Source organism: Gopherus evgoodei, chromosome 1, assembly GCF_007399415.2.
Source record: "Gopherus evgoodei ecotype Sinaloan lineage chromosome 1, rGopEvg1_v1.p, whole genome shotgun sequence".
Taxonomy (NCBI): domain Eukaryota; kingdom Metazoa; phylum Chordata; order Testudines; family Testudinidae; genus Gopherus; species Gopherus evgoodei.
The window spans coordinates 337,742,791-337,767,947 of NC_044322.1; the positions used below are offsets into that span (position 1 = coordinate 337,742,791).

The following is a 25,157-nucleotide window of genomic DNA, read 5'->3' on the forward strand; positions in this document are numbered from 1 at the left end:
ATCATACTTTCCTTGGCAAAAGGAACACAGATTTAAAAGCGATAATGTAAAAGTAATGCTGGATTTGGTTTTGGTTTAGTATTGCAAAATTTAGGGGTTTTAAATTGTAATTCAAGTTTGGGGAAAAACAATGTTCCCCACTTGTCAGACGTTATTTCACATTTATTTTAGAAACAAGCTCTATTTGGCCTATTTCAAGTTTTGCTTGACGGAAAAGGAAACTATGTTCCAAAGCCTAAACTGTCCACCAGTGTTCTTCAGTCATCCAGCCCCCTCGCTGTATGTGAGCTCATCCCCATCATACATTGATGACTGGCCATGGGAGCTCTCCCCGTACAACTGAATGGGCGGCAATTCTTCTGCACTTTCCAGTAATAAGAGGTGGGAGTTACCATCTTCTAACCTAACTTTAGATGCCAGAGGTTTAGAAAGTGGACCAAATCTCACAAAACTGAGAAAAAAGTATTTCCAGTGTAGGCAAAGCACGTACCTTTGTGGGATATAGAACATGTGCTGGGGAGGCGGTTTGTAGAGAACACCATCGTAGACTGGCCACAGACCACTTAAAATTCTGAAAAGAGAACTCTTTCCACAACCATTGGGGCCAGTGATTAAAAGATGCATTCCTTCCTGTACCTAGAATAGTCGTGAAAATGATAAAACAACCACCTTGCAAAATATATCACTTTTACCATGAAGCATATAATGACACCCCACAATGAAACCACCTAAGCATTTAGTTTAAGTACAAATTGTGAAAACTGGCTACAACTTTTATTCAGTCTCTGCTTGAAAAACTGCATTTGCATAGAATCTGTGGATTCAAAAAGCAAAAGAAAAGGAACCAGAAGAAATCATATTTACTAGCTTCAAAGATACAATTTAGATGGTTTTTTTCTAATGTAGGAAAAAATCCAGATGGGCATGGTATTACTTACAAAAGGCTATTTTGTGGAGGGGCATGAGTCTTTAGCACTGAAATCCTTTTTAACATTTGGGCACTTTGTGTCTTGGATAAAATCTGACTGCAGTCCATTTTAACATGTAGCAAAATTAAACCTTAGTCACAGAGAGCTGGGAAAAACATGCCCACCCACCACATGTCACTATGATGAATCTTGATTTCAGTATTCCTTGTTCTGCATCTACAAATCATATTTAGAGCCAAATATTCCCCTCAAGTACTTGCATGCACTGACTTCAATTTGAGGAGACTGTAAGGAGTTAAGGACACTCACTACCTTACAAACGTTAACATTCCTGTAACTATCACTAAACTCCATCACAATCTCATTAAACAGTGTAAGGTAGTTTTTGTATGGGTGAATTAGTCACAAAGGGTGAACTTGCAAAGCAGTGAATAGGGGCATGTATGGCATGAACTTAAGTGAATGAATTGAAGCTGTGTGAGCAAGGCCCAATGACTTGAAAAATTAACCTCAACATTCCATTTCTGCTTATATAGTGTCACTTTTATGCATTTCTTATATATATATACACACAAACACACACATACACACACCTTTGTTTATTCACCCTATACACCCCATACTTCCACCCACCCTCCCACCCAATAGCACTGTTTGTGAATTCTCTCTATAAATATACTAGGTAAAGTGCACAAACATACAGGTATCTCTGCCTGAATATCAGTCCATCATTTTATAGTGCTAAACAAAATACATTTAAAGTAGCTGGGAGTTTTGCCAAATTAAAGGCCCTATTCTGCCAAGTGCTGACTATTTCCTTAAAGGTGGTCTCTCTCTCTGTCTCTCGCACACATCCAGAATACAAATACAGAGGTAGCATGAGCAATTAGATGCATAAATGAGGTAGTGGAAGTCCTCATGCAACTTTCCAATGCTTTCACCTATTTCTATATAATTACTACACCAACATTCAATATTGTGACATATTTTGAAATCATTCAATAAATGAAATGCATTAACAATGTGATGCCAATAGGAATCAATTGCTATTTGCAAAAAATCATTGAAAACAATGTGAGTTTTTACTGAGCAAAGATTGTAGGATTGGGCCTGCAGATTATACTGTCAGCTGTTAGTTACTATTGATCCTTGGAGTGGTCAAGTGAAGTTCCACAGACTCACTGTTTGCTCTAATGCTGTGGACTTGGAAGATTTTTAAAGCATCCTAAAGGTGTTAAGCACCTCAGTCCCATAGAAATTCAGTGGGAGTTGGATGCAGAACTCCCTTAAGCAATTTTGAAAATGCAGCTGTAGTTTTTAATCTGACAATGACACAAGTCTAACCATTCCTTCTCCTCTCTCTCCATTTTCTTTGAGCAGGAAACACTGTACATATCTGCCTCTAGTGAGCCACTATGCCTACCTTTCTTGACTTCCCCTCTTCTCCAAGTATTTAACATAGGGTACATGAACTCTGTGTTGTTTTGTGTTAATGTGATGGCAACAATCAGAAGATTCTTGCATATCATCTTACTTTGAAGTTTAGTCTGGAAACCACCACATCTCCATTTGGGGTAATAATAGGAACATTTTCACAAACAATTCCATGATCAACATCAATAACTTTTCCTACAAATTAAAGAAAAAAGTTAGTGAAACGTTCGGGGGGGCAGTGAGATCTATTAGTCCAAGAACAGGGCTGAGAGCCACGAATTTCTGGAGTTTGTATGTACCCTTCATGCTTCGATCACCATTCCAGAGGACATGTGTCGATGCTGATGATGGGTTCTTCTTGATAACGATCCAAAGCAGTGCGGAATGACACATGTTCATTTTCATCATCTGAGTCAGAGGCCACCAGCAGAAGGTTGATTTTCTTTTTTGGTGGTTCGGGTTCTGTAGTTTCCACATCAAGGTGCTGCTCTTTTAATATTTCTGAAAGCATGTTCCACACCTCATCCCACTCAGATTTTGGAAGACACTTCTGATTCTTAAACTTTGCGTCGAGTGCTGTAGCTGTTTTTAGAAATCTCACATTGGTACCTTTTTTGCATTTTGTCAAATCTGCAGTGAAAATGTTCTTAAAATGAACAACATGTGCTGGGTCATCATCCAAGACTGCTATACCATGAAATATATGGCAGAATGTGGGTAAAACAGAGCAGGGGGCATATAATTCTGCCCTAAGGAGTTCAGTCACAAATTTAATTAACACATTTTTTTTAACGAGCATCATCAGCATGGAAGCATGTCCTCTGGAATGGTGGCAAATGCATGAAGGGGCATGCAAATGTTTAGAATATCTGGCATGTAAATATCTTGCAACGCCAGCTACAAAAGTGCCATATGAATGCCTGTTCTCACTTTCAGGTGACATTGTAAATAAAAAGTGGTCAGCATTATCTCCTGTAAATGTAAACAAACTTGTTTCTCTTAGTGACTGGCTGAACAAGAAGTAGGACTGAATGGACTTGTAGGCGCTAAAGTTTTACATTGTTTTGTTTTTAAAATATGTGTACTAAAAATAATAATATAAAGTGAGCACCGTACACTTTATATTCTGTGTTGTAATTGAAATCAATACATTTGAAAATGTAGAAAAACAACCAAAAATATTTAATAAATTTCAATTGGTATTCTATTGTTTACAGTGCAATTAAAACTGTGATTAATCACGATTAATTTTTTTGAGTTAATTGCATGAGTTAACTGTGATTAATTGACAGCCCTACATATTTTGTTAAGTCTTAAACTACTCCAAATAAAGAAACAATTAAATACAGGATTGTTACAGGTGGATCTGGTAGCACTGCCTATAATTAAGGTTGCCTTACACTTTCCATTATAAGACCCTGTTTTCAGTTGCTTATAACTTTACCAATCTGTAACTATTTGGGCAAAATTTTCCATGTTGGACATTTTCCTCAGGCTGAATTTTGCAATGTTTCAGCGAAAATATTTTGGTGATTTCTATGAATGAGATTAGGATTGTTCTTCCCATCTTAAAATAGTTCTTACAACCACTTAGTTGAGAAGCTCTGTTGCTTCCATGCTCTGGAGCAGAGACTTGAAATTTGGCAGACAGGTCACCCTAATGTCAGGGATGAGCCTTATGCCATCTCCATGAAAATTTATCCAAATCTGGCCAAGCTATAAGCCTCTGAAAAAAGTTTGAACATGAAGGCGTGTTAAGAGTTTGGCAGCTACATTCTCTGAATATTCCATCTGTTGCCTGCCTTATTTGTCGGAAAAGTTGGAAAATGTGTAGTGAAGGAGGCAGGAGACCAACTGAAGAGAATATATAGTCATATGGTTAGAGAACTAAAATTAAAAATTCTACTTCATTGCCTCTGCCACGTGATGCTGGACAAGCCACTTGAACCAAAACAATCACCATTGGTCACTAACTGTGTGTTCCTTATTTTCTAGGTGCCTGACGTCAGACAGCTCAGACCCAGGGGCCACCCAGAGGGGGGACAAGTGGAGCAATTTGCCCCAGGCCCTGCAGGGGCCCCTATGAGAATATAGTATTCTATAGTATTGCAACTTTTTTTTATGGAAGGGGCCCCCGAAATTGCTTTGCCCCAGGCCCCCTGAATCCTCTGGGCGGCCCTGCTCAGACCAGATTTTCAGGAGTGCTCATGACTGCAACAGAAGTCAAAGCTGCACTTTGGATACATAAGGCGTTACAGAAATACTACATAATCTGAAACCCCTAGGCTTCTCAAGTTGGGAACCTATGACATATTTGTCCTTAATTTCTCCATGCCTCAGTTCCCCAGCTAGAATACAGGGATAATAATACCTTCAGACAGATGTTGTGAAGATCAATTCATTAACATTTGTAAAATATGCAGATATCATGGTGAGAATTGCATAGGCACCATTAATTCTGGGATTTCCTAATATTTGAGTGCTTGACTTTGCGACCTTAAGGCTCTCTTAATGTAAGGGGGCAGGAGATTGTTTGTTTTGTTTTTTAATGTAATGAGGCATATAAATTGAAAGCACAGCTACAAAAATTAAGTGATGATCCTTTTTTATAATTCTGAATGATAAGATAAGGAACAACTATAGTAAAGTAATATATTATTGTTATTTGACTAAAGTATTTAAAAGGTTGTATGCAGTGTAGTTGTAGCCATGTCGGTCCCAGTATATTAGAGACAAGGTAGATGACGTAATATCTTTTATTGGACCAACTTCTGTTGATGAGAGAGACAAGCTGAAAAGCAGCTCTGTGTGTCTCGAAAGCTTGTCTCTCTGACCAGCACAAGTTGGTCCAATAAAAGATATTACTTCACCCACCTTGTCTGTTTAAAAGGTTGTCATTCTTTCTTGGCCTACATCAGTAAAGTTATGGGTTGTAGTAAATACAGAGGATAATATAACATTATTTGCTGGCACAAGTTGATACTGATGATTTAAGAGGAAATAAGTGGTGTGGGGCAATGTAATAAACTTGCCTTAAAAGACAGTTTAAAATATGGATTTTTCTTTTAACAATATGTACACTTACATGTATGCACACATGAGTGTACACACACGTGCACAGATACCCACACATCCCTCCACTGTTATAAATTCCTATGCAGGGATTTCTGAAATTATCAAGGCTGAAAGAAAGCAAGAAAAATGTTATTACAGTGGAACTTCTGATGGGAGAGCCTCAGAAAATATTTTGACTCTGCAACTGTAGTGGAAATAAAGTCTTGGTATGGGCTGCAGAATGGTATGCTATACCACATGGAAACATCAGCAGAGTTCTCATATCTGAACTGCATTCAGTCTTTAAAATAACTAGGTAGTCATGCTAAATAACAATTGCCTGTGGGCCAAGTACATTAATTTACCACTATTTGGACTAAAACCCCCTTTTCTCTACTACATTACAAATTGTAGCTATTACAAAATGTTGATTATTTTATTGGTAATCACACATTGTCATGTCCTACAAGGTCAAGAAATCAGTTAATGCTTACAGTTAATGTTTGTGCCGCCTCAGGGTGTTTATTATGACCCTGTTGAGAAATCTGTGCTGAAGGGCAATAATGTTGTAAGAGAAGGAAGAAAATATTTCACACATAGCAGTTTAACTCCTTCACCTCTGAACAGCTACATTTTTTCCTGTGGGGGTGGGGAAGGGATTTGGTTGTCAGCAGCAGCTGGGAAGCAGGAAATGGAAGGAGTCCAATGTGGGTAATCAGGAGAAGTAAATAAATGGCAAAAGGCCAATAAGGGGATTGGGAAAGAAACTGGATGGGGCTCAGGGGGGTAGAGACAGAAGGTGAGTAATGGGGCACAGTGAGAATTCAGTCACAGAGAGCACATACACAGACCTCAGGAGGAGGAGACAGAGGGGAAATGACAGAACGTAGAGAGTAGGAGGAGAATGGGGAAAGGCAGGCAGGAGGGTTGGAGCTGATCAGAAACATTTTCAGTGGCAAATTGTGACTTTTTGCTGAAAATAGGAAAAAGGAACAGAGTTTGGTTTTCAGTGCCTGAAGTTTTTTCGACCAAATCCTACTAAAAACATCAAAAATTATCTCTTTTCAGATGAAAAATTTCAAGTTTCAGTTTTCTAATTAAAACTGAAAAAATGTAAAGGAAAGCAGATTCTTTCTGGACGAACAAATGTCAAAAAAACCAATTTTCTGTGGAGGTTTTGATGGAAAATTTCCAGCCAACCCTTGTGAGAGTACATAGGGAAGGAATCTCAGGGTTGTCTGCTGGGAGGTATAGAAAACTGCAAAGAAGTGGGTTAGGAATATGTAATGGGAGGAGAGTTGATCTGTGGCAACTTTGAAATAGCAGCAAGGGTTGTGTAAAGAAAAACTTTGTTTAGACCAGTAAAACTGCATAGTAGGCTGAAGAGTTTATAGAGAAAAGTATCAAAATATGAATTACCCACCCTTGATTTCCAAGGGTCCATCAATGTGTAGTTCTGCTTTATCTTCATTCTTGCTGTTGGTTTCAATCTCTTGAAAAACAGCAGTTCTTTTGTAAATGCCCCTCTTCACTTCATCGAAGACTGAAAACATGTTGTACACTCTAGCTGTATAGCCTGCTAACTCGGTGACCTGGGAAACAACAAATGATCTGTTTAAATTACATAATCTGGAAACTGGAAATTTAATACTTTGTCCAATAATTTATGGATAGCGTTCCCAATCATTTTGACTCAGTACTACTTAGATTTCATTCTGGAGTAAGAATGAAAGGAAATTTTTCCTCACCAATTAATATCATCACCAGATGTCATCACCAGAAAATAAGGGGGCTGCTAGCTCCCATCTGTCAGCTGAATTTCCTAAAGCAGTTCCTATAATAGCAATTTATTGTGCAAAATACACCACACACAATTTTTAGACCTTGGAGCCCTAGCATAAAACTTGGTGTTTGAAAAGGTCCTGGAAATTTGCAGAAGACTGTGCTAAATTTGAAGGGAGGAGGCCTGGGCTGGCATAGAAGATATCAAAAAAAGAAAATTTAACACATAAGGAAAAATTTCCTCTCTTTGATTTTCTGTGGCAAGCCAGATGTTTGGCTACCTCCGAAAGCAATGCTGTGCCATACAGTAGGCACTGATTATACCTCATGAAAGCTGCCTTCAGCGCTCTCACCAAGTGATGAAGCAGCTCATGCTGAACATTACATTTGCTGAACACTACAGGTTAAACAGTGAAGGACATATACCCCAGGTGGCTGCCTTCCCTGTCTCCTGTAGTTCTGTATACATCTTCTAGGCCATGATGCATTTAACTTTCTAAAGCCACACACTCTGAATGCTTCTGGGACTTCCTTGCTGGCACTGAAACAACTTTCCCTTATGGCTACACTTGACATTTCAAAGTGCTGCCGCGGCAGCGCTTTGAAGTGTGAGTGTGATCGGAGCGCCAGCGTAAACCACATCCCTTATGGGTGTAGCTTGCAGCACTGGGAGCCGCGCTCCCAGTGCTGCGGCACTGATTACAATGAGGCTTTACAGCGCTGTATCTTGCAGCGCTCAAGGGGGTGTTTTTTCACACCCCTGAGCGCGAAAGTTGCAGCGCTGTAAAGCCAGTGTAGCCATGGCCCTGGCCTGACTAGAAACTTCATTCTCTTGGAAGGAATGGATGTGGATGCTGCTCACTTTGTTTTTCTCTCTTTCTTCTGTGGCATTCATGCTACTGTTGTGAGGCTCTGAACTGCTGAGATTTTTGTGAGATTCCTAATACCCATCATGGGTGAATGTGGAGAGAAGCATGCCAGTGTACTATTCTATTTAATTGATAGTGAATTTGTGGTGCTAGAATACATATCTCTAGTCCTGCTGAAATACTTCTCTACTGTTCTGTTGGACTCTGTGGCAATCTAGTCTGTTTAGGTCTTCTCCTATTGTGACAAATTCTCTCAAAAAACTCACTCCTTTTTTCCACTCTCTCTAGCATATTTAGGATCTGTTTGGCTAATCTGCTCTGTTGCATACTCTGACTATGGGAATAACAAATAGGATGGCTAAGGGGGGAATAGGGGGCTGCTTTCAATACCTGGCTTTCCTTGGTCATATCTTTGCTCCAGGTCAGTTTATTTGAGTGAGAGATGGTGGCTGATCAGTGTACCCACGCCAAAACATTCTTCAGCCTGTGGTGAAAGTGCAGAGGAACGAGTCCAACTGTTCTCCTCTGGATATGACAGACAGACTCATACATTTGTCAGTGAAAAGTACTACAGGGTCATGGCGTACCCCAGGTACTCCCCTCTCTACACACTGGTATCTGTAGTCAGGATTTCATGGCTAGGCTGAGGCCCCAGAGCAACTGAGACTCAAATGAGAGCGGTATCTAAAACTGCACAAAAGGCTCCCTAGAAGACCCTGGCAAAGGTCCCATGAATCCTCCTTTGGATAAAGATCTGCTCGTCTGCCTGGACCTTGGACCCTGTGCAATTGAGGGGGCCTCTGGGGAACAAGGCTGACAGGGTCTTGGGGAAAGTAATTCTCACCTTACCTTGCACTTTTTTATTTTTATCTTGTCATCCTCTAACTCACAGGGGAGGAATCCTGTGGGGAGAAATCTATTTTGTGTGTGAAAGCCAAGCAGCATGGGCACTTCCTAGTCCTGAAACGACTGCAGCAGTTAGCCATACAGTACTCCATGCTGTCTCTGCCTCTTATGGTAGCCTCATATTGGTGCATAGTTGGAAATTCTCCTAGACCTTTGATGCCTGCTCAAGGACTTTGTCCTTAGTTCAGGCCTTTCTCCACAGCCACTGAAGATACTGATCCTCAGCCTGCTGGAACAGAAACAAATAAGCTCTAGGACCTGGCAAGCCCCTTATCTTGCAGGTGATGACCTCACCAAAAAGTCTCACTGTACTCTCTCCATCTGCTGGCAGAGAGGAATTACACCCAAGCGTCTGCAGTAGTATAGAAGACTGAAGGGAAAAGTGTTATTCCTAATATAATTGTATGATCACCAGATTCAGAAAACACAAATTCTGATATTGAAAGCTAGAAGAAAGGCAAGAAGAGCAGAACAATGAGTATAAGGGTGCCTCTAAACAGCATGCTTCTTTCTGTGGCATGCAGAGCATCCCCACCCCCAACACAGGTATAAATAGCACCGTAGACAGACAGGCACAACTTAGGCAAGTAAAGTAAAAGGTGTGGGTATGTATCGGAGTACAAACCTGACACAGCTCCAATTTGCCCAAGCCATGCCTCCTTGTCTACACAGCTATTTCTAGCAGTATAGTGTTGCGCTGCCTTCCGACTGCCGGAGCCTTTTCCTGTCACAGGAAAAGATGCAACCGGGGGGAAGCAGAGGGGAAATGTTTTGCCAGATCCTCATTGCTGGAGCCTTTCCCTGCTGTAGGAAAAGACTGCAGCAGGGGGAAAGGTTCTGACAGAGGGGAGCTGCTAGAACCTTTCCCAGCTGCCTCCCCCACTGCTGGAGCCTTTCACTGACACATGTAGCAACACACCACAGTGTGAATGCAGCGTGGTTTTCACTGTAGCATGTAGCACGCGTACCTTACATGCCAGTGAAAGTGGTGTGTCGTTTAGACATAGCCTTAAAAAACAAATAAATTATCCAGTTTAGTAAAGCATTTAGGGATAGCCAGATACAAACCAGGTGTTAGAAGATGTCTCTGGTGTAAGGAAGTGTAACTCTAGACAAGTTCCATAATTGCACAAAATTAAGAACAGCTATTTGTTATTAATTATAAGGTCCTACTCTCAGTCATGGTTTTATAAGAGTATAGGAGTTTACAAGGAGAACTTTGCAAAACCCGTAGTAATGATCAAATGTTTCAACTCCATGAGTAAGCTTAGACTGTCCTGCATTGGCAGTTTTTTGTCTCTAACACTTGTGAAAAGAGTTGTACTGCCAGCATTTAAGACTGAAGATCTCCTGCTACCAGTAGAGCAGGTACAACGTGGACAGCAGCAGGACAGCGTTTCCACATTGTCTCACCAGGGAGCCCTCCATGCTGACCTGCAATGACCATTTCTAAATATGACAATGTAGTTCAGTCTCCAAGCCTATTCAAGGTCTGATCCAACTCCCACTGGGAGACTTTCCAGTGAATTCAGTGGGAGTTGAATCAAGCCCTCAATCCTTGGCCTCTGCTAAGACTGCAAACCAGCATTCCAAACAGTGTTCTCTGTTACGGTGATATTTGTGATACTGAATGCTGTACCCTATGAACAAACCTTGGATCAGCATCTCAACTCACATGCGGCAGGAAAGCTTACAGGTGGTAACAGTTTCAAAAGCATGAGCCGGTAGACTTACCCACCAAAACACTGAAAATCTGGATTTACACTGGTGGCCTACAGACAAAAAATAAAATCACAAAGAGCCAAACATTGCCCATCTTACTAAAGAGGTCAGTTCCACTGACTGTTACAGGGCTGCTCATGTAAGAAAAGGGAGTGGGATTCGTACTTTATTACCAGAAAATATTAAAGTTCACAGGAAGCATATTACCATTCTATGGAAATTGCCTAAAAGTAACTTAAAATAAAATATGACGGTCTGGTATCCCAATACTACTTTGGCAAAATTTTAAGTATAAAATTAAGATGGAAGCTCAACTCACTGGTCTTTCACTTCATACTCTCTGAATTAAAAAGTGTAATTGTGTTACAAGTCAAATCAGTTTGCCGTCTTTCACCTATTATTTAGTGGATATTTTTTCTGTGTCATAATGCAGCCATGTTTGCAAGGCGCCATGTAAATGTATAGCATTATATAAATGATTTTAACGCTGAATGCTAATAGTAACACCTTAACATAATTGGTAACCAGGCAGTCTCTCTACATTGTAGGCCAAGTATTGAAACAGATGAATCAAAAATCTCACAGTCTATTAGGAGAACTGCTTGAAAAGTCTGCACAGTATCTGGCTCTAGTCTAGAAAATGCTGTCATGGTTTATGCTTATGGGCCACAAATTATCTCCACATTAAAATATTAGCTGTACTTAAGTTACAAAGAGATAAATTCTGCAGCCTTCACTCAAGAAAAACTTCCATTGATTTAAGGACTGCAGAATCTTCCCCAATATGATTACAAAAGAAATTTAAAAAAAAATCTTACATTTGCAAATTCTGTTTTATTTTCATTTATTTCTCTTTTCAGTGGTTTGAGCATTGGCCTGCTAAATCTAAGGTTGTGAATTCAATCCCTGAGGTGGCCATTTAGGGATCTGGGGCAAAAATCTGTCTGGGGATTGGTCTTACTTTGAGTAGGGGGTTGGATTAGATGACCTCCTGTGGTCCCTTCCAACCCTAATATTCTATGATTCCATGAAATGACACACACAATACCTCTTTGTAAGAAGACATAATCCTTTCAGTGGCATCTGCTCCAGAGACCAACAGATTTCGTGAAGTAGTAAAGGTTTCTGTTCGCTCACTAACCATTGCTTGTTTATGGCCATCTTCTAACTCTAAAAGCAAAAAATGTTCTTCTGTTCAAATATTCTTCTGAAAAATATCTCTACAAATTAAACTATGGTTAAAATGTGAGCCATTATTAAAACAGATATTAAATTAAGAACACTTTAACTCTATGAAGACAACTTTCTGAAAGGAATCAGAAAGGCAAACAATTAGCATAAAACTTCTAGTAATAAAGAAAAAGTGGGAGTATGAGAAATTCTTCTTCTTACACAAATCATCCTTTTTTCTTTTTAACACTCATTAACCTTTTTCTTTTTAATATACCATTACTCAGTCTGAGTTTTACCACAGCTGTAGTGAGTCAAACAGAATTTCAGTTTCATTGTTTTGTTTTTACTAGTACTGCTATTACACATTTTCAACCTTACTTAATTCTTCACTCCACTTAAAAAGGAACATTCATACTGATACACATCTGGCAAAATTAGAATATTTTATAAGAATGCAATTAACTGACAGTAAGTTTCTATATTCCTCTTGGTAGTATTAAAGGGATCTGTGTTTGAGTAAGAGCCTTCTTTCTCACAACCCAGTTTCTCTGTCTGTTTGATCCAATAATGAAGTCATAATCCTTTGTTTATAACATTGTAGCCTGTTATCATGAAAATTCTTCTGAATCAAATAAGAGCAAGAAGTGATGTGTTGTGAGAAAATATCCTTAACAACTGACAAAGGCAAAAATGGCAAAACTAGAGAGGGCATGGGAAAAAGAAACACATTTATGTTTTAAGTATAATATCTTCACATGAAGTGTTTGTTTTTCCCAGAGTAAAATTCATTAAGTACTTCATGCCTGGAGTCCAATTCTGCTACTGTGATATCTCTTGCCATCATCACACCCACAGAAACTGCTATACAGCATGGAGCCAGCCTGTAATTTGCTCCTCCACAAAATCAAGATGATAATGCGGCTGAATTTTTTAAGAATGAATAATGTATAATCCTTAACATTTGCAACTAAGCAAATTAAGATGACAATATATGGGCAGCCAAATGTAAAATTTTAGGTTGCAAGAGAGGTTTGGGGAGGATATTATTAACCAGTCTGTAATATTATACAGACTGGTTAATGGTGGAGCTTCTGTCTTTCTCTGAAGCATGGCTACTGCCAGACACTAGATTAGCCAGACTAGTAGGCTGATCCAGTATGCCAACTCCTACAGCAGGAATTATTATTAATATCTTCTATTAGGCTGGCTCAGTGCTTTTAGTGAAGAAAATCTCTGAGCAGTTTCCTACAGATGTAACGTGATGGTCATTTTATGTGCTGTTCTATGACAGGTAACGCTAAAGCAACGTAAGCGAAATCTTCTTACGCAGCAAGTGGTTCTCTCACCTCCATGACAAGGTCAGACTCTGCAGTGTTTGAAAACATAAATCCTGTATCAAAACTTGTTGTACCTGTCTGTATCTTCTTTTTGCTTTTGAAGCTCCTGATACCCAAATGCTAGTTTGTTTTAATTTATCAAGCCACCAACAAAAAAAAAATTTGGATAAATACATCCTTGGTATAACTCCACTTACATCCATGAAGATACACCAGAGATAAGTGTAACATTTTGGGCTAAAAATATTATATAGAAAGTTACTGTCATACATCCAAGACCCCAATTTGGCCTCTCTTCATCTCAAAATTCAATTTCTGAATTATTTAAGAAAACTGTGGCTGTTCAGATTTTTTAGTTTAAGTTATGCCAAGTCAGTAGTGCATCACCCAGCACACTGGGATATACACATCTGGTACACAATGAGAGAGTCATGCCTTTGTAAAAAAGGACATAACTTTCCTCAGTCAGGGGGTGATTCTAAAACCCTTGCTCATATAGATAGTCATGTAAATGGTCACATTTAGTCCAATGGGAGGACTCATGTGAATAAGGCTCTGTAGGGAATCCAATCCTCAGTAGTGATGTCAATTCAGTAGTACAAAACTTAAAAAAAAAAATCATAACTCTTTCTTGGCAGATAACCAAGTTTTACTGATCTAGACAGCATTTTAGATGTCATTGTGGATTTAAAATTGTGTAAATTTGAGGAACTTTAAACTGCTCCAGAACACAATTCTCCATTATTGCATGACTGAAATCAAACCACCAGACCTGCCAAAAAAATTTTTTCTTGATCATTTCCTCCAATGTTTTTCATACATAGGCTTTTCCTTCTGTGTTAGAGGAAGTGTCATATTACAACAGACTGGGCCAGTGGTCTCTCTTTAGTCTAGTATCTAACCTTTGTCAGTAGTTTAACTTGTTCCCCACTTATAAAACTTCTTAATCCCATTTGTTTTATGGAAAAAACATATTTATTGTGCCTAATGAAATTAAAATCTCATTGTTATTAATGTTTAATTCCCAGGGAACAAACTACATTCAGGATATTTTGGTCTACTTGTGTTTTTGTATGATTCCTTTTGCATACTAGCGTACTATAAAACTATTTACAAAAACTGTAACAGCAAACAGATATCAGAAAAGGTAGCACTAGCTGTGGTGTGTGTGTGTGTGTGTGTGTGTGTGTGTGTGTGTGTGTGTGTGTGTTTGTTTGTTTTTTAAATACATACAAATACCTAATTTTTTTTGGCAACAGTGAAAAGGCTATTGCTATATTGATGCAATCCCCCCCCGTCTGAAGACCATCTACATGAACAGTTTCAGATTGATTTCAGGCATGGGCATAAGTTCTAAACACTGGCTATTTGGTTCCAAACACTTCCTGGATTCTAATGGGTTTATTCATCAATGACAGTTCTAGTTCCCATTCCTCAGATTTTAACCAACTTCATTTGCCTTCCACACTTGATCTGATTGGATACAGTACTATTTCTCCAACTAAACCGCCCAGCAGTGAGCTGCACTTGTTGGATTTTTAGCATACCTGCTTTACTTCTTACCACTTGATGGGGTCAATTTGTCACCATTAATAATGTATTTCTGATCTTGTCCCTGTTCTTGTAGAATGTCTCAGGGCTCTGTAATAAGTTCTACACTTTAACAATTTGCATGTTCCTCCTGGCAAATACTCTTCAGTATTATGTGACAGGCCTATCACTGACATGGAGAAGACAGATTTATTTTTCTGACCTTCTGCTCTGCCGACATTTTAAACACATTTGTCAGAGGTCCATTCCTGGATGTCAGAGAATGTTACTTACTGTAGAGTTGATATGGGTGAAATACTGCTCCTTTCCTCTATACACCTTTATAGAGGCTCTCTCTCTTTGAAGGATACCTAACCTGTTTCTGATTCATGGGTGAAGGGCTAAGGAGGAGACATTTACATTCTGTGGTTAAATAATCTCTTTATCAGTTACGGGATTTTGCTGAGCTGCATTTATTTCCATTTTAGCAGAAATTACATTAAATTGGTTAACCTCATTTCTGTTACCAAAGTACTAAAGCACTGTTAGCCTTCACTGGTTGCTCTGTGTAATATGGATAAGCTCCTTTGTTTAGAATATGATTGCCAAATTCCTTATTAAATTCAGACAATATGCACAGATTTCACCTGCTCTGAAAACAATCCATTGGTACTTGGTTAAATGTACTTAATTTAAAATTGATTTTTTTCATTTACAAAGCATTACAGAATCTTTGCATGGTGAATCTTATTGATTTTTTAAGACTTCTTATGATTCCAGTCATGTATATGGAGATTTATTGAGCCAACTTCAAAGTCAGTTTTTCACTATCCATTTATTTAGCTTAGGTATTGCTAGGATACTTATCATTATAGTTTCTAAGCTCTAATATGCAGTATCTAAAAATGCTAAACAGGAATTTCTAATCATTGTATTATATTTTTTTTGGTGTGGATTTCTCTTCTACTGAAGTTAGTATATAATCACAAAGTACAAAGAGTTGCACATGTTTCAAGTACACAAAAGGCTGTTACAAGGAGGAGGGAGAAGAACAGTTCTTAACCTCTGAAGACAGGTTGCAAGAAGCAATGGGCTTAAATTGCAACAAGGATGGTTTACGTTGGACATTAGGAAAAACTTCCTGTCAGGGTGGTTAAGCACTGGAATAAATTGCCTAGGGAGGTGTGGAATCTCCATCACTGGAGATTTTTAAGAGCAGATTAGACAAATACCTGTCGGGAATGGTCCAGATAATACTTAGTCCTGCTATGAGTGCAGGGGACCGGACTAGATGACATCTTGAGTCCCTTCTAGTCCTATGATTCTATGTAAAGTACAAAATGAACAAGCAAACAATTTTTTTTTGCTTGTTACTACTTCTTAATCTTGCCTCCTGCTTTGCTAAGTTACATTTTTCCCTAACTTTAAAAAAAAAAAAAAACATTTCAAACAACACTAAAATCATGGCCTCACTTCGCTCTCATTGCTGGAAGATCTGGACGTGATCTTCAAAAGACCTGAATTGTGCTATCATACAAGCCTATAATCTGAGCTTCACTTGCCTTTCTGTACGCTACTTGAGGTGAGAGATGCTGATTCTTACACAGTCAACAGTAAGGTGATGAGCAAACACCAGAGGAAAACCACTAGATAGGTAACTAGATGGATAGTATTTAGTAATATAGCAGCAGAGATTCTGAGAATTGACACACCTTCGCAACCCTGGTTGGGGCATGAGGGCTACAGCTAAAGTTACAACTTGATGAGACTTCACAGCTTAGGGCCTCCCGTGAAGAGTGGAAAGTGAGCAGCTGACATTCTTGATATTGCAAATATAAAAAACAAGATTTTATTTTAAAGTTTGTGAGACCATCTTCATACATCAAAAAGGGCAGAAAATGGTTTAAGTGATATTTATAAACTGCTTATCCACAATTCACCTTGGCATCTTTTTTGAAAAGACTATCCTTTGATTCAGAATGTATTGTGTTTATCACGTTTAAGTTCAAAGATACGGTTTTTGTCACTGATATTTCTTCAAGTGGTTTGTTTGTAAAGTTTTACACATGCCAGGAGCTACCCAAGGATGAGGCATACATGGTGTTTGAATATTATAGCATCACAGCTATAAATGGTATTAAAATGAAATGTAGTCTTCTTACGTGACTATTCTTCTACACTAATATTTTTAAAGAAACATTTGAAATTAAAAAAAAGTCTTTATTACCGCCATCTGCAAATGCTGTCGCTGTGATGATAGGTACAGCCACCATAATCAAACCACAGCTACTCCAGACATACTTCATCAGGAACTGCTCTATCATGATGTACCATAAACGTTTGGACAATATGAGGTTCATTTGGTCTGCCAAAGCCTTGTAACTTTTCTGCAGTTGTTTCATTTCCACCTATAGTTAAAAAAATGTAAGTACTTACATAGTACAGTAAATATTAATATGCATATGAGTACAATACATACACATGTACATATAATCAAATGACTAGTGTCGGATTTGAATTCTTCACTATATCTTGCACTCAGTACAGCAAGCTATGTGGTACCTGTTTAGACAAAGGGCCACATTCTCAGTGCAAATCAGCATAGCCCATGGAACTCACTGGGCTGGATTCTGATTTACACCAATGCCCCTTTACCCCACTCTGGCAGTTTTACACCCACTTCACACTGCCAGAGCAAAATGCAAGCAAGTGATAAAAGCTGTTCCTTACCATCTAAGTAAAACTAGTTCTACGTGTTTAATGAAGAGGATTTTGAGAACTATACATCTGTAAGTTGAAACTGCAACTCCATGAACTAGGCAACACTTGGGGACTCAAGCCTGCAAAATTCCAATTTATTCCAGTGAGAGTTTGCTTGAGTAAATCTGCAGAAATGATACCATGAATTGGTACAGTATTTCATGTCTTTTAGCAATGTGCCAAGAGGAAGTGATAATGTACATCAAGGAAATGAGTCAAGAACAGTGACAAATCAGTATGACATAATGCAGTCAATTTGAGCCCACACAAAAGTGGGAATAGGAAAAAAAGTATTGAATTTAATGTTTAATTTAGCTGCAGTTAATGCAATGCTGCAAACAATTTTTGGTGCTCATTGCTACTATAAAAATAAAATGTTTATGTTGCCTTATTAATACTTTTGACTAAAAAGGTAGTGTGAAATTTTACTATTTGCTTTTTCACATTATGTGAAACTTTTTTACAAGCCATTTAAAAACACATTACAGTCAACATTCACAATATAAGTTTGAAAATTTCTTCAATATGCTGATTTTTAAATTATCTGTTACTTTTATGAAACTGATAATTTAAATACTGTACTGTATTTCAGCAACTTTAGGACTATAGTGACTACAATTTTTCTTAGCTATCTATACAAGACAATGTCAAAGATCGTGTTACCATCTAAACTGTAGCAAAATTCTTCTGGATTACTGTGTGCTACTGATTTTTGCATTTAGAGAAAAAGTATTTCTGTATTATTAAATATTCTTAGTTAATAAAATAGGGAAGAAATAAGAGACTGGAAAGGTTAAAAGTTAGGGCACCTTTTGGAAATGAGACAGAAGGGGGAAATCAAAGTTTACTAGAGAAACGTGATGCTGCTCAGAAGTAAGAATACTTCAAGAGAAAAATAAAATGGGGAATACTCTATACTTCTGTCTCTCTCCATACAATGTGGGAGAGTATATATCGTAAACAGGTTTAGGAATCAGAGGAATTCATATCCCTCACAGAGGAGGGGGTGAGGGCACACGACCAGCATTATTACAATAGGTCAGCATCTAGTAGGACAGCAACAGTTCTGAACCATCTCACATTTTAGTCCTTGCCTTTATTTCCATTTTACCTTGTGTCCTCTGTAGAAGGCGATCTCTTCCACATTGGCTATAATCCGCGAATGGACGTATCGCAGATAACCCTTTCTGTGAGCTTCCTCTGCGACCAGCTTGCCAAATTTGGGCGAGCATGCTTTCAGTACTCTCGCCGTGGCATACACCACAAGGCCTGCCAGCAGCGTAGGCCCGATGGGGCTTGCTCCCTTGGACCTGGCAGTCTGGATAAGACTGTAGGATGTCAGCACCACATCCAGGATGGGCTTGGTCAGGTTGGAGTACAGGTGTGCCACCGACTGGGAGAACATCATGATGTCCTCGGTCAGGGACTGGTCGGGGTTCGCCAGCCTCCCATCCATATTGATCACCTTGTAGTAAGTCTGATTGGCAAAGTAGGTCTCATAGGCATGATCCACCAGGCGGGTACGGAAGGCTAGGGCCAGCTTGCACTCCAGGTACCGTATGGCGCTGTTCACAAAAGTGGCAGGGATTGCAATCATGAGCCACTTGATTAATTTGATGGCAAAGCTCCTGGGCTTCTTCTCCACGATGCTCTTGACGATCTTCCCATCCAGCCCGGCCACGTAGATGGAGAGGAAGGTCCGAGAGACAAGAGCCACCGAGTGGAGGCAAAGCCAGCCCGATTCGGCGCTCACCAGCATCGGGAAAAGGATCTTACGAAGTTCCAGCAGCTGCCTGAAAAATTCCGCATTCACTGCCGGGGAGGCTCTGCCCCGGATCCGGCTGCAATGCAGCGGCTCCTCGCCCCCTCCAGCCCGGCAGGCAGCCTGCAAGCCCTTTTCGCAGGCTGTCTGCTGCAGGCGCTTGCGGAGGACGGGATAGAGGATTTTCAGCCCATATGCCGCAGCCACCAGGCACGCAGCCCTCTTGGCCGCGCTGGATCTGGTCCACTTCCCTCGCCCGGCTGCGGCACGCAGCAGCTGGGTCATGTCGCACAGCCGCAGGGACCGCCGCGGAGCAGCGATGCTCTGGCGCTGGGTCATGCCCACGAGGAAGCCCGCCTAGGAGGGATGTTCATGGAGCCCGGGCATGCCCCACGGCTCCTTCCTCGCCGGCTTGCACCAGGGGATGGTTCCCTTCAGTGCACCGAGAGCTGCCACACGCTGTGATCCGCCGCCGCCAACTCCGCCCCCGCCGCCCGCTCATTGGCTGCGAGGAGCTGGGGAACCCACCGAGTCCCTCTGGATCCTCAGCAGCCCCGCGCGGCGCTCTCGGAGTCGTGCGCCAGGAACGGGGCCGGTAGGTGCTGGCAGGCTGCACCCCATTCATGCAGCCCTAGGCTGCTCCAACTTGGGCTACGTGTTGGCCTTCGCAGGGGCCACCAATGTGTCTCTAGACACTGCGAGGACCACGCAGGAGGAGCATCAGACAGGGAGGAGGAAGGGAAAGAGCAGGGCTGCTGATTTTGCAAGTGTATCACTTCTAGATTTACCAACAGAGAGAGGAACGAAAGGGGAACTGAAGGAGGGAGGGAAGGTGCTTGGGAGGTGCCTAAACTCTTGAGTGGGGAAAAAAGGGGAAAAAAAATCAGGCATAACTCCACTGAATTCCTCCTGTGTAAATAATGTTGCCAACCCTCCAGGATTGGCCTGGAGTCTCCAGGAATTAAAAGATTAATCTTTAATTAAACATTATGTCCAGTGATTAAATCTCCAGGTGTACATCCAGCCAAAAGTGTCATCCCCAACTGTAAATGAAATCAGAAGTTGGCTGTAGATGAGAGGTCCAGGCATGGCCCCAGCGTTGCAGCTAATTCAGAATGAAATCCGATGGGGGAGAAGGCAGAGAGGAAGAATAGGCCCCATGTGAGGGAACTTAATTAGCTGGAGGTTTGAATTCGAATTCTAGGTAGGCAGTTGGGACAGTGTGGGGGATCAGATGGTTCCCTCTGGGAATATTTTGAAAAATACATGTAAACGAAATATTCCTCCTCCCCCCATTTATCCTGTTGCTGCACTACTACATACAATTCACTGTATTGTCAATCATGGGACTCTCCCCCCAAAAGAGATTTGAATTCCTGTTACCTGAATCGTCATTAGCACCTAAAACATATCATAAATTCACAAAAAATGACAATACAAACATGTTTCTCTAGCTATATTTCATTTCCCTTATTCCCCCAATCCCCATTATCACATTATTTCAAGATATATTGCTTAGTAAGAAAGAGTATAGTATTTAGGACTCAGAAGGAGAAAATAAAATGTAAAAAAGAGCAGTTGAGCATATTTTACATTTAAAAAGTTAAGTAATGAAGCCACTATAGCTATAAATGCAATAGTTCTTCCTCCATTTGGTGGCGGAGGGTAAATCAGAGTTTTGATAATACATTATTAGAAATAACCATAAGACGAACAGAACTAATGATCACAAACTTCCATAAGAAATATTCATTAACATAAGGCCACTGAAAGGTGCATGACCCAACTAGTCTATAAATCATCTTATGAAGAGTAAAACTAGTTCATATTACTGCTAAAAACAGACTTTTTATGTAACAACATTTAGGAAGCATTTTACTCTGTATGTTTCAGAAATAGTAAACACTACCTTATCTTTGTGAAAGTTAGAATTGGAAAAAATAATCTAATCAGGCACCAATCTCTGTAGTGACAGAGCCCCCCAGACAAACCCAAAACAAGACAAGGTTCAACATATCAGCTATTTTTCTGTCTCCTTCCCTAACAGGGTTGGAAGAAATGTGTACCCATTGTTGATTGGAAGAGTTGAATAGAACGGATGGAAATGTAAAAACAATGAAGTTAGAATATTTGTAATTCTACATATTGTCAAGGGTGCCTCATGGCTTGGATGGGTGTCTATCTTTTTACTGTGCAAATCAAAATACATAAAATAAATTCAATCTTAGAAAGCAGTGTTGTTGATATATGAGATAGCTGTACTATGTTCTAACTCTTTCACAGCTGCACTTACTCTATTGCACTAGTTATTATTTTGTCCGTAAAATAACCAGAAAACATACAACTCAAAGATATATAGAAACTGGACATGTTGAGTAAGAAAGTGCCTAGTTCAGACACTGTCCATTTTTTTAAATCACAATTTCCATTTGATGATTGCATATTTGTGCACTAGGCATAAAGTTATATTAAAGTTGGTTTGCCAACTTGCAATGTGCCCCCATCCCAATGTTTTTTTTTTAATAGGGAAAAAGTTCATAGATTTCTGTTTCACTTCTGCATATCTGCTGACTTTTGGCTGTACCAGAGTCTGAAAAACTGAAGCTTTCGGTCATGCGGGGCCTGTGGGAACATAAATGAAACAAAAATCTCCTGACCATGCATTGCTCTTATTCATTACAGTACTGTATTTTCTTTCTTTTTTTCTTTCTTTTGAGAACATGGGAAATGCCTGAACTGCCAGTTGAATTACCCACTTTCTTCTGTTCTTGCTGCCTTGAGATTTTTGCAGTCACTCTCTATAACCTATAAACAAATTACATCTTTTGTGGAATGTAGCCTTAGTTGTTAGAATTTTTTGAGTGCTTGTGACTAGAGATTTTATCCCTTCATAATAAAACTACTCAGGCAACACTGATGAAACAGTTACCAAAGCTGTAGAAACATCTAGATCAGGGGTCTCAAACACACAGCTGGCTTGCGGAGTTATTTCCTGTGGTCACCAAGCTCCCCTCACCCACTGCTTCCCCCCACCACCCAGTACTGCTTCCCTGCTCCTCTGCCTTCTTCCAGGTGCTTAGTGCTTTCCAGGAAGGATGGGGGAGGAGTAGAGAGCAACACACTCAGAGGAGGAGGTGGAGAAGAGGCGGGGCGGGGTGGAGATTTGGGGAAGGGGTGGGAAGAGGCGTGGCTTCATGGAAGGGGTGCAGTCGGGGGAGGGGAGTGTTGTACCTTTACATGAAAAGGTGTCAGTGATGCGGCCCTCAGGCCAATGTACTAGTCCTCATGTGGGCCTCCTGGTGATTTGAGTTTGAGATCCCTGATCTAGATTGTTTTTAAGATATAGGGTCTACCCAATTTCTAACAACTGATTTTATTTAAAAAACACAAAAAAGAAAGTCCATTGAAATAAATTAGCATAATTGACACTGGAAAGGGGGCACTGTTGTAATTTCTGTAATGCATACATGGAGATCCAGAGATATGCATATGTCTGTTGTTTTTTTTTAAGTAATTTGACTGCTTTTTTATTGATAAAACTGGTTTCAAACAAATACATTAAAAGTCACTTGTATGCACTTTCTGAATGGAAGAACAATCCCAGAGAAGGAAAAATAAGGAGAATATGAATGACTTCTAAAGGCCAAGATGCAAGCAGAACAAAGTATACTGCAACCATCATGTTGCTCCCTGGAGATCTAATAGATTCTGCTTTTACCAAACAATAGAGTTGTGATGAAGGAAGGAATAGAATCATTGCATATGGAAACGGGTTGTATTCAGGTAACATTACATTCTTTGAAACATAAATAGAGGTGATTAATGTTAGGTTAGATACGTTCTATGAACACACGAACATTTAGGAACTAGAATGGAGAGTGCATGAGGATGCCAACTGGCTTCTGCATCACTATAGTGCCCTGCACTACTTGTGGACATTATGCAATACTAGAGCTGGAATATAGGCAACAAGAGAAACATTTGATGATATCATCCAACCTTCACAACTTTTTAAAATTCTTTTATATCTTTTGAATAATAATATAAAATGCAAAATTTGTGGCAAAAGCCCACTTACCTGATCGCCTCTAGGCCGGTTCCATGGGATCTTGTGGAGGCTGTAACAGACATGGGGGTGGTGGAGTGTTCCTGTAGAGTGGGAGCTGGCTGGTGTGACATTGGGGGATTTGAAATTAAAGTCAAAGGTAAATTTAAAATAGATAGATACTGTATGTCTCATAGTCTTGCTATTTTGTGCTTTCAACATTTAAAATACATTTAATTCATATATGTATATATTTATACACACACAGATTTCAATGGGAGTGTGGCTTAGCCTCTCACACAATTGGTCCTTTAACATCTTCTTTAACTAGAGATTTTTCTTCTGTATTACTACAGTATACTGATTAGTTGATTATAGCTCTTCATTTTGGATGACTTCTTAGTATTTCTGTTGCCCTTCTGTAAACTAGGTACTGTGATGTTAAGTTGTGCAAATATTTTCTTCTATTTGCATTAAGAACTACCTAATTTAATATTAGACTTCAATTGTAAATGATTTCTAAGATATGCAGTATATGAGTGCATATCGTAGCGTCTCTAGTATTTTGTGACCATGCTATTTTTTATTTCACTCCACATGGGTATATATTATTGTAGGAAAGATCGGCTTTGATCTGAGCCAAATGAAATAGTGCTTGATCATGCAAATCCTTATTCACACAAATACTTCTACTCATGGGAGTAGTTCAATTTAATTTAATGTGACAACTCACATAAGTAGGGACTATGCTTGTAACCAAAGTTTGCAGGATCGGGCCCAATTCCAGTCCCCAAGGCCAATGTCAAATTAGGCCTGTTAACCAAGAAACCATTTAAGGACCTGCATATTTACTCTGAAATGTTGTTTCAGCAGCTAATACTTGCTCAATATAACTTCCGCTTTTGGTCTGACCCAGTATGGCCATTCTTATGTTCTTATGTTTAACGGCCTAATGCTTGATGACAGGATTGAAAATTCTGGCCAAACAGAGTAAAAAATGTGTGTTAAATTAACACACACAAAAGTTCAGTAGTAATAGACTTCATTTAAAGCCAGCTGTGAGAGTCTTCAAATTTTATCATACATTCATTTGCTAAGTAAACAATTTTATCTAGATCCACAGAAGTATTTAGGCCCTTAAACCCGAGATGCAAGCACCCAAGTCTCTGGGCCAAAGAGAGAAAGTGAGAATGACTGTATTCCAATGGTTAGGGCACCCACCTGAGAGATGGGAGACTCTTGGTCCAGTTTCCCTACCCCAATCACACATTATTTATCCGCAGTGAAACAGCTTCAGGAGAGAATATCAGAATATCCAATAACTCAGTTGTTAGAGCACCCCACTGAGAGGTGAGAGACTCCTGTTCTAAAGTTATAAGGTAGAAACCTCGTCCTCTGGCCATTTTGGATGGAGCACAAAATTCCTGCAAGAAATGCCTTAGATGCTTAAGCAGCCTGGAGTCAGGCAGCTGGTTCCTTTTCTTGGGTCACTAAGCAGAGATTGCTGCCTCCCTGCTGCCAGACTTCCACACCTCTCACTGGCTAGCTTACATGGGTTCCCACCTAGCCTGTGGCTTTGTGGATCACATTCTAAGGTGCACATCTCTCCCCATTCATTGTATAGAATGCCTAACTCAACTTTGTGAATCGCAGTGTAGTCCCTGTGATTTTCTAGGTGCCCCAAAGTTAGGCCCTTTGATGCTCAGTGTTGCAACGCCTCTGTGGATCTCACTCTTCCTTTATCATAACCAGTAACAGACTGAGATCACTTGCTTGGAAGTAACTATAAAATGAAAGGTCTTATTAAGAGACATAAGAATCATTTATAATCATGAAGAAAGTTTATTTCTAATA

General features: G+C 39.8%; 1 protein-coding gene across 1 annotated transcript in view; it reads right to left on the reverse strand.

Moving 5' to 3' along the window:
- ABCD2 (ATP binding cassette subfamily D member 2) overlaps positions 1-19,682 on the reverse strand; it is a 68,479-nt gene extending 48,797 nt beyond the window's left edge. The window contains exons 1-6 of the mRNA XM_030533604.1: positions 18,608-19,682; positions 16,964-17,144; positions 11,745-11,866; positions 6,841-7,009; positions 2,464-2,558; positions 491-636 (exon numbers count right to left, since the gene is read on the reverse strand). Of these exons, the coding sequence (XP_030389464.1) occupies positions 491-636; positions 2,464-2,558; positions 6,841-7,009; positions 11,745-11,866; positions 16,964-17,144; positions 18,608-19,597 (1,703 nt within the window). The 5' untranslated portion in view covers positions 19,598-19,682. The remainder of the gene's footprint in view (positions 1-490; positions 637-2,463; positions 2,559-6,840; positions 7,010-11,744; positions 11,867-16,963; positions 17,145-18,607) is intronic.
- Positions 19,683-25,157: the final 5,475 nt, after the last annotated feature.